General features: G+C 33.9%; 1 protein-coding gene across 1 annotated transcript in view; it reads right to left on the minus strand.

The window, feature by feature from the left end:
• The window catches only part of LOC107726071 (adhesion G protein-coupled receptor A3-like), a gene marked incomplete at its 3' end in the record, with an annotated part of 50,603 nt that overhangs the window by 12,397 nt on the left and 27,173 nt on the right, over nucleotides 1-11,033 (minus strand). The window contains exons 5-12 of the mRNA XM_016535546.1: nucleotides 10,491-10,562; nucleotides 10,003-10,163; nucleotides 8,393-8,606; nucleotides 7,170-7,334; nucleotides 5,347-5,548; nucleotides 5,000-5,178; nucleotides 4,162-4,363; nucleotides 602-802 (exon numbers count right to left, since the gene is read on the minus strand). Coding sequence (XP_016391032.1) covers nucleotides 602-802; nucleotides 4,162-4,363; nucleotides 5,000-5,178; nucleotides 5,347-5,548; nucleotides 7,170-7,334; nucleotides 8,393-8,606; nucleotides 10,003-10,163; nucleotides 10,491-10,562 — 1,396 coding nt within the window. The remainder of the gene's footprint in view (nucleotides 1-601; nucleotides 803-4,161; nucleotides 4,364-4,999; nucleotides 5,179-5,346; nucleotides 5,549-7,169; nucleotides 7,335-8,392; nucleotides 8,607-10,002; nucleotides 10,164-10,490; nucleotides 10,563-11,033) is intronic.

Below are 11,033 nucleotides of genomic sequence, written 5' to 3' on the forward strand. Positions count from 1 at the left end.
GTCACCTACATCTTGGATGCCCTGGGGGTAAGCAGATAAACATCCAATTTTCATTTTTGGGTGAACCATCCCTTTAAACACACCTCTGAATAAAACCATCGTCTATTTACATTAAAAACAGTACAATCCAATAAAATATGCTTCACAGTCATTTTCGTTTGGCAAGTAAGGCATGATGGTGGTTCTACACCTTTTAATAAATATCCATGTGTAAATCTTGTGTGACCTAAAAGACTCCTTGTAAAGACAACCTGGTCGTACCTAGATTTAAAATGAGTAAAAAAATTTTTTTTCTTACACTAGGATTTGTTTCATATAGCTTATTTTCATGACATTTATCCCATTCCATCTGCCACATGTCATTAATAAGAGTTTATCACAGGTTTGACATCACAAAAAGGAATTTGACACTCGGAAATATTCAGTTTGAGTGCTTCTTTTGCAGTGATACCTGATTTACAAGCTATTTATAAGCGAAGGAAAGCAAGGAAAAGACACAGTGATACCAGTATTACCGGTGCGGTCACACGTCGATTAACCGGTGGGAAAATTTCCTCATCGTCACAACCCTAACCGGAAGTACCCGAGACGAAATGCTTACTTTGAGAGCCAGTGCAGACAGGTTGCTGGTCACGTTGCATTTGAAGCTGAGCTGGCGCTCCGGGTTGATGTCGGGGTCTCTGGGAGAGAAATGGGCCACGGGTGTGCGCTCCGGTGAGAGCTTCTGGAACAGAGTGCAGGTCATTCCATTGAAGCTGCTGGCCTTGATGGCATGAGCCTCCAGAGCAATGTTGTGAGAGTTCTGGTGAAACAGATGAGAGGAAAGAAGAATGATTACAATATCATGCACATGTTACTGAATGACTGTGAACACCAGGTCTCCTTCAAACTACTCCATAACAATCTACACTTTTAATCAGCGAGGATGCATTAAATTGGTGAAAAGTGACAGCATTTATAATGTTACAAAATATTTTGTTCCCACTTTATATTAGGCGTCTTTAACTATGTGCTACGTAGAATGTACTTATTTTGGTCATGTTGTATTGCAAAACACTTTTGCTGTTATTGAGGTGGGATCTGGTTGAGGTTACTTTTACTATTATGTAGAATGTACTTATTTTGGTCATGTTGTATTGCAAAACACTTTTGCTGTTATTGAGGTGGGATCTGGTTGAGGTTAGTGACAGGTTTGGTGATTTGGTTAGGTTTAAGGGCTAGAAGTTGGTTTAAAAGATGTGAATACAGAAATAAATTACAGATGTATTTACATCCAGGTATTTTTTATATTTACTTTCAATGTCAGTACATAGTAGTTAAAGACACTTGATATAAAGTGGGTCCAAGGTTTCTATTTAAAATACATTTAAAATGTATCACGGTTATGTTACCACATAAATATGAAGCAGCACAACTGTCTTCAGCATTCATAATAACCAGAAATGTTTCTTGAGCAGTAAATCAGCATATTATACTGATTTCTGAAGGATCATGTGACACTGAAGACTGGAGTAATGATGCTGAAAATTCAGCTTTGATCACAGGAATAAATTACATTTTAAAATATTCACATATTCATATATGAAATAGCTTTTGAAAACTGCAAAAACTTTCACAATATTAATGTTTACACTTTATTTTTGATCACATAATTGCAGCCTTTGGAAGCAGAAGTAGTGTAACCTATATTTTGTGTTTGAAAATGGTTTAAAATATAAAGGGTTCAACATAAAGACACTTTTTTTAAAGACACTTTTTTCAGTTTAAATAAGTTATATAAACTGTTCAACTGCTGAAAAAAATATAGAATTTATTATTTTTATAATCTGCACACATCTCGTCTAAACATACTAACCCTGAACTGTAATCCAATTGAAGTTTTCCAATTGAAGTAATGTAAAACATTACTATTTTTCCAGTGATTCAGAGATATTTATCATTGCTGTTAGAATGCACAAAACTGAAATACTTGCATAGGTATATATATATATATATATATCAAGAGGCCTAATCTTCCAGTCATGATTCAGAACTGCAGATAGTAAGTGAAACGGCATCAAATGTCTGTATTTTGTTGGCAATCAGAGCTCAAGTGCTCGGCAACCTTTAGCTCCGCCCACGGCGCGCCTCCAGGACCAGGAGCAGGCCTACAGCAGAGACAAGGGAAGGAGGAGTCTTGAGGGAGGCTTGGCTTCTGTACCCAGGTAGATGACTGACCAAGATGGAGCTGGCAGAGGTAGAGACTAAAGCTAGGGCTGATTAATGGCGATTAATCGCATCCAAAATAAAAGATTTTGTTTTCATAATATATGTGTGTGTACTGTGTATATTTATTATGTATATATAAATACACACACATGCATGTATATATTTAAGAAAAATATGTTATATGTGTATATTAAATATATTTATATATAATATAAATTATATAAATATATACATGTAAATATTTTCAAAATGTATAATGTGTAATGTATAATGAGTGTGTATTTATATATACATAATAAATATACACAGTACACACACATATATTACATAAACAATTTTTTTTATTTTGGATGCGATTAATCGCGATTAATCGTTTGACAGCACTACTAAATTCCTAAACAAAATCACATAACCGATGCAAAATCGTGAGGCAAGTCAAATTTAATAAGGTGCCCTTGCAATATGTGAGATGTTGAACCAGATCCCTGCGCAGGTGTTACATGATAACATTTCCCCTCAACACTAAGTGAAGTGCAACCTGATCCTGCAAAATAGCTTTTACGTTCCTCTGTGGCCCAGTGTCCAAATCCTATCTGCGCCTCTCCTCACTGATTGAACCGTAAAAGCCTGTTTGTTCTCCAGAGATGAGGAGAGTCACGAACCGAGGTGGCCAACAGGTGCTTTAAATGGGCGGTTCTCAACCTTTCTGACTACAAGACGCCCCTTTGTACACAACAGCATTCATTAAGGCTTTTTATTTACTCGAGCTCTTCCAGTTAAAATAAATATTAGACATTTTAGGTTAAGTTTAGCATAACAGATTTTAGTTTTCAACAGTGTTATTGTGTAACTAAGACTAACACTAATAAAAATCATTTTCAGTAATTGAAATAAAGCTGAAATAAAACTAACTAATTATTAGAAGAAAAAAAAATGCATTTAATTCAAGTAGTTGCCAAGGCAGCATTTCTAGTTTGTTAGTTTAAACTGAAGTACTAAAAATAAAACCAAAACAGAAATGAACGAACGAACGAATGAATAACATTAAGCTTTTATTCATTTTAATGATTAATTTTCCAAATCTGGAAATAACACTTTTAAAATTCTGACAATTTTGACTGAGACTACTAATAATTAACTGAAATAATGCATAAATAAAATAAAAACATGAATATTTGATGAAAAACTTAAATGAAAAATGTGAAGTGCTGCATTGGTAAATAACTGAAATAAGTCTAAGCTAAAATTAAACTTAAATCAGAAATAAAAGAAGCAATATTAAAGAAATTTAAATATTATATTACTATCTTATTTATATTTAACTATATAAATACAAAAATAAAAACTATCATATTATATAAATATTACAAACATACTGGTAACTGAGAGCACATTTGAATCAGAGTTATTTTTCAAAATGTACAATAAAAAAAAAATAATAATAATCACACTTTTAAATTTTAAACGTTTTTCACTTTTTACTTTTAAATTCTCAATTTTTTTTAATTCTCCTAAATATCCAAGTTTTCTAAGACTGTGGGAATCCTGGTTTTTCACTGAACAGCTGAGGATGTCAATAAAATAAATATCTTGTTATTTTGTCATCTTGAGGTCCCGTCTGCTTTAAATTCCCTGGAAATGAGGCCTTATGTGATTTGTCTCAGAATGACTGTTGAAGTGTTTACAGTGGGTACGGAAAGTATTCAGACCCCCTTAAATTTTTCACTCTTTGTTATATTGCAGCCATTTGCTAAAATCATTTAAGTTAATTTTTTTCAGAGGCATCTGACATACGAGGGAAAAAAGAAATAAAATTAAGAAAATGAGAACAAACACAGAAGAATCAAATATTATGTCTGACATAAACCACTAAAAAAGGTGCATGATGAGGATTAAACACAGAATACTGCATGGCTCAACTGCTTTGCCCAATGCAAAGTTACACTTATCTACCTGGTTGATGATATAAAGCACACGCGTGACGTCTTTCATATATTCACAGCGCGAGTAGTCGTCCTCTGCCCACTGTCCACTGCGGCCACATCGCCTCCACGCACGTCGATCTTCCGTCGAGCTGCCCGAGAAAATGCCAGCTCCGCTCACCTGCCGTTTACAGGGCAAGTACGCCGTAATGCCAGCCAGTGTCCGAGGCCATCTGCATACAGACACGTTCAATACATGTTCATGCACGACAAAGGAAGTACCAATCTGTCTGTGATGTTGCATAGAAATAAATAGCCTTAAATGGGAATATATTTGTTTTGATTTAACAGAATATGCAATAAAAAAGTCTAAAAATAAATGGAAGTTTAAGCTTGTGCTGTAATATGTAGCACTTAGATCTGTTACCACTAGAGTGCAGCAAAGAGCTAACAAATACATTGTTTTGATATCTTCAGCAATATATACACAACTGATTCAATGATCTAAATCTATGCTAATCATATTTATACTGTTTTTTTTTTTACTTTTAACACCTTTACTAAAGCAAAGTTTAGAATCAGGGAGATGTTTCTGAAAGGAATTACTACTTTTATTCAATAAGCTTGCACTAAATTGACCAAAAGTGAAAGTGAAGACATTTTTGATGCTAGAAAATCAGCAAATCAGCATATGTGACCCTGGACCACAAAACCAGTCATAAAAGTCAATTTTTTGAAATTGAGATTTTTACATCATCTGAAAATAAGCTTTCCATTGATGTATGGTTTTTTAGGATCGGACAATATTTGGCTGAGATACAACTATTTGAAAATCTGGAATCTGAGGGTGCAAAAAAATCAAAACAGACCCTATATGACTTGATTTGATTTGACTCGCCTCTTTATACTTCTCGGCAAACTTGCCGATCTTCTCGATCATCTCGGCTACAAAGATCACATCCACCTTGTCAGAGAAGTTGGGCGCCTCTGCGGTGTAAGCCAACAGCTGCTGCGCCGTCTGAACCGCATTGGTCAGATTCAGAGGCATCTGACATACGAGGGAAAAAAGAAATAAAATTAAGAAAATGAGAACAAACACAGAAGAATCAAATATTATGTCTGACATAAACCACTAAAAAAGGTGCATGATGAGGATTAAACACAGAATACTGCATGGCTCAACTGCTTTGCCCAATGCAAAGTTACACTTATCTACCTGGTTGATGATATAAAGCACACGCGTGACGTCTTTCATATATTCACAGCGCGAGTAGTCGTCCTCTGCCCACTGTCCACTGCGGCCACATCGCCTCCACGCACGTCGATCTTCCGTCGAGCTGCCCGAGAAAATGCCAGCTCCGCTCACCTGCCGTTTACAGGGCAAGTACGCCGTAATGCCAGCCAGTGTCCGAGGCCATCTGCATACAGACACGTTCAATACATGTTAATGCACGACAAAGGAAGTACCAATCTGTCTGTGATGTTGCATAGAAATAAATAGCCTTAAATGGGAATATCTTTGTTTTGATTTAACAGAATATGCAATAAAAAAAGTCTAAAAATAAATGAAAGTTTAAGCTTGTGCTGTAATATTTAGCACTTAGATCTGTTACCACTAGAGTGCAGCAAAGAGCTAAAAAAGACATTGTTTTGATATCTTCAGCAATGTATACACAACTGATTCAATGATCTAAATCTATGCTAATCATATTTATACTGTTTTTTTTTTACTTTTAACACCTTTACTAAAGCAAAGTTTAGAATCAGGGAGATGTTTCTGAAAGGAATTACTACTTTTATTCAATAAGCTTGCACTAAATTGACCAAAAGTGAAAGTGAAGACATTTTTGATGCTAGAAAATCAGCAAATCAGCATATGTGACCCTGGACCACAAAACCAGTCATAAAAGTCAATTTTTTGAAATTGAGATTTTTACATCATCTGAAAATAAGCTTTCCATTGATGTATGGTTTTTTAGGATCGGTTGCATATTGGCTGTTTATTAATACTTAATAAACCACTTATTAATGCCTTATTCTGCATGACCATATTTTAGATCCCTTAACCATACCTAAACGTAACAACTACCTTACTAACTATAATATAAGCAGCGAATCAGGAGTTTATTGAGGCACATGTTGTAGTTGATAGTTAGTTAATGGTGAGAATTGGACCTTAAAGTAAAGTGCGACTGAAAATTGCAGGGGAAATGAAGGAATGCATTTTTGCACAAAGCCTTGCTTATCCTCACACCCTGTTTTTAATAAATTCTGCAAACAATCACTCTATGTAATGTAATTCATACGATACTGTAATGAAAAATATCTCAAGATATTGCCTCCATCCCTACCTCAGTATTCTGCATCACTCAACCGAGAATCTCCAAAATCACATTAAAACATGACGTTTCAATATTTCTTATGTGAGACTGAGATGTTCGGTACCATGGACATGGTTATTCCAAAGTACCAGGGTATCATCACAGTATTTTTGTAGGTGACTTCCTTCCACAAACCCAGCAGAGACCCACATGCCCTAGAGAATCAGAGGATGGCTAGTCTCCATAACTCTCCTCCCTCAGCAGAAGGACAGAGGAGAAAGAGAGGAGAGGTTTTGTGCCAGAACAACCATCCGTTTACCCGCACTGACTTCCAGAATTCTGCGCGACACACATGCACACACGCGGCCACAAGTCAGCAACAGGAAGTGACCACTGAGTGTTCTGGGTCAATTTTTATCTTGTACTCAAAAAGATTTGTGTTTACTTTAACTGAGCAATTTCTGAAGGATCATGTGACACTAAAGACTGGAGTAATGTTGCTGAAAATTCAGTTTTGCATCACAGGAATAAATTACATTTTTACATTTATATTACAATAAAAAAGTATTTTAAATGGTAATAATATTTCAGTTTTTTACTCTATTTTTGATCAAATAAACACAGCCTTGGTGAGCAGTAGAGACTTTCAAAAACACTGAAGTTTTAGCGACTCCAAACTGTGAACAGCATCATATGATCAGATGTGCACTGGACTCACCTGTAGTCCCCCTTGTTGTTTGACACCCGATCTGGCAAGCAGTATTTGGCAGAGCTCTCCAGAACCACGATGTGGACCGTCCTAGTGTTGTTTCCTCGACTGGTGCGCACGCGACACTCCCAGTTCCCCGTGAATCCCGGCTGGATGTTGGAAATGGTCAAGGCGCTGTGTGAGGACAAATCAAACGAGACAAAAACTGTTGCTCTGGGAGAAAAGTCAAGATTATGAATTTAGCATACAGATGAGTATTTAACAGTGTTATTGTTATTTGAAACTAAAAGTAAAACCATTACAAAACTTCTGAAATAAAGCTGGGGGGGGGGACTATAAACATTATATGAAAACCTAAAATTTAAGAAATGTGCCTTGAAAACTAATTGAAACAAGTTTTAGTTAAAGTACTAAAATTGAAAAATAAATGAGCTGTACAGAAATAATTTAGCTACAGTTTTTGCTAGATAACATATAGATTGATCTCAAAGAAAAAATCAAGATTACGAATTTATCACTCAGTAATACACACACACACACACACACACACACGTGTACAGACATACATGTACACACATACATATACATACATACATATATATGTGTATATATATATATATATATATATATATATATATATACACGCACATACACACACACACACACATTATAGACAGACAGACAGATATAGAAATGTTTCTTTTAAATAAATGCCTTTAAATAAATAAGTTTTAGATGAAGTACTAAAATTGCTAAAATAAAAAAACTGTAAAATCTAAAAAATATATAATATATATATATAAAAGTCTCATTAGGAGTACAAAACTAGTAAAATTGTTTAAAAAAATAAATAAAATAGAATTACTACAACTGAAGCTAAAATAAACAAGAAAACTAAAAATATGAATATTTTGAATTAGCTTTTATTTTTATAAATACTATAATTAGTACAAATACTACTAAAATAGCACCGGTATTCAAAAGGATGCTTTGGCAGGATATACAACCTACATTTTTCTTCCTTTAAGAACAATGCATGGCTTTTTTAAGTTCTGGCATTTTCCAGCACAATGCTGATAGATCAAGTGTGAGTTTATATTTCAGGTATATGTATCGTCAAGCTCCAAGGCAAACACTGTTCACAGTGTGATTCATGCATGTCTAGTGTGCAGAAAAGCCATTCTGCAGTCAGTATTGGGTTTGGTATCTCCTTCATAGCTGGCTTCTATTACCTGGCTATTAAAGAGCAATTCTGCACCATGCTTTTCTCTATGTAGATGCCCTGAGTGGCATCAGGTTCCACCATCTTCCCGTCCTGATACCACAGAACCTGCATGTCCTCGTCCACGAAAGAGGCCATGCACTGAAACGGCAGGCTGTCTCCCTGGAAGACGATCTGATGCTGGGACGGAGTCATCTGGAAGGAGGGAAGCTCTAGAGGAGCGTCTAAAATAGAGAAGGGAGAAAATCAAAAGAGAGAGGAAGAAAAACACTGTGGTGAGCCACAGATGACTGCTATGTGCAAAAGCTGACATTAACGAGTGATCCGAGAGCAGTTTCATTGTAGTTCTTGCACAAGCTATGGTTACAAAAGTCCAAAATCAACATAAACGGGAGGCCTGAACCAAGGCTGAAGGTCTTTTATAGCAGGATTACTTTGCTTTTGGTGGAGGAGAGCATGTCTGTATTAGTAAAAGAACAGGAAATCAATGGTTTTGAGCTTTTTTCAATCACCAATCATGTATTCTTTTCCACTAATTTAGATATTAGACTATTAGAAACAGTGTAATTTTACTATAAAAGATTAGAGATTTAACGTGCAATGTGTCACAGGTCATGGAAAGGTAAGGTCTGGTTACTCTTATCAGACTACATGTTGCACAATGTCATTAAAACATAACAAAATAAGGCACTTATCTCCTTTAATCTAGTTTCTGTTTGCTAACAATTTAGGCAAAACCTGACCTATTTGCACATGTATGCAGTGTTGTTTGTTAACCAAAACTAAAACTATTATAAACGGTTTCATGATTTGAAATAAAAATTAAAAATAGAAATGTTATGTTAGCAACTAAATGAAATAAAAATACATAAGAAAATAAAGCAAATCTTAAGAAAAGAACATTTTAATAAAGCTGAATAGAAATATTAAAATAAATAAATAAATAAAAATAAGCACACAACAAAATTACTAAACCCTAAACTAACATTAAAAGGAAAACTGAAAATACATTAGGAAATAGCATAATTGAATATAAATAATACTAAAATAACACATTGTTAGAACCAAATCCTAAAACATATATTTAATAATTATGATGAGAAATATCATAAACACACAACAAAATTACAAAAAATAAAATAAAATTTAAAATGAAAACAGAAAGTGTGAAAATAAAATCTAAATCAAAATATTAACAAATATATAGACAAAATAATACAATTAATCCTAAAATACTCAGAAATAATAATCAGAAATACAAAAATATAAAAAGCTAATTAAAAATATTTAAAATAAATACAATAATAAAATCAAACAATAAATAAACACTGATTATTGGAATATTAATACGAATATTTACTGATTATAATGAGAAATATATTTCATATATTTAAATAAATATAAACACATTATTGCTATTATTAAATTTACATTTAAATAACTTCTAAAGTTTACAAGAAAATAAAATACAAAAAAACTATTTTAAGACAAAAAAAAGAAAAGCAGAATAATAAGAAAAAACAAATAAAAATAAAATATAATTTGTGTGAAGGTTAGAAAATATCTTTAGTTTCAGTATAAAACAACAGAAGTTAGTGGATAGTGAGTGTGTATTCTTACCACAGGTGAGTGTTTCGGGCCTGAGCGAGGTTATCAGCTGACCCTGTAGGGAGCGAGGGAACGAGCAGCGAGTCTCCTTCACCCCGATCGCCTTCTCTTTGATCCAGACCACCAGCCATCGCAGGTTACAGTCGCACAGAAGATAAGGGCTATCAAACTCCCTAAAAATGTATACAGCATGTTCAAAAATCATAAAAACTCCATCAGAGCCAATGATAAGATCACAAGAACATTCCTTTCGACAGAGTGTGGGTCAACAGATGCATTAAATTCAGGTCTGAGGGTAAATTCTGGATGGCCCCTATCAAGCATAAACATGTCTAGAGACATGCCAAGTGTTTCAAAACCTTATCTCGAGTGTTAATGAAGTTAATGAATATGAAGCGCGTAAACACAGACATTAATAATCTGCATTTATTTTAGGTGGCCATTTGTGCTTCCACTGTAATTTTATGTGCAAATGATGCAAAGTAAAACAAAACACTTACAGTATTTTCAGAGAGCCAAGGCTGTCGAAAATCCCTTGAGAGAGTGAAGAAAACTTGTTCTCTGAAAGATTACTACAATAAAAAAGGGGGAATTAATGAGCAAAATGTACTATGCTAAATGGAAACTGATGTATCATGAGTCATTTTTTGCACTGGAAAAAAAACAGTAAATATCACCAACCATTACAAAGAAATAGCAAGCAACACATGTAATTAAACATGAAAGTTTGAATTACAAAAAAAACAATAAATAGTATTGTTTTGTAAAATGTACTCCAAAATAATCTTTGTTTCAGGATTATTCAAGTTAACTACAACTAAAACCATAAAACATGTTACTTGAAATAAAATCAACTTTATATATTTATTTTAATTTAATTTCCGCTAGTTGCAACATTTCTCATTTTGATTTGGTCTATTTTGATGCACTAAAATAAAATATTAAAAATACGAAATAAATAATAAAATAATAAATAAATAACAATAAACATACTAAATACAAAAAAAAAAAACTTACACTGAATAAAAAATCAAACTAATCAT

Source organism: Sinocyclocheilus rhinocerous, unplaced genomic scaffold (genome assembly GCF_001515625.1).
Source record: "Sinocyclocheilus rhinocerous isolate Xijiao unplaced genomic scaffold, SAMN03320098_v1.1 scaffold1297, whole genome shotgun sequence".
Taxonomy (NCBI): domain Eukaryota; kingdom Metazoa; phylum Chordata; class Actinopteri; order Cypriniformes; family Cyprinidae; genus Sinocyclocheilus; species Sinocyclocheilus rhinocerous.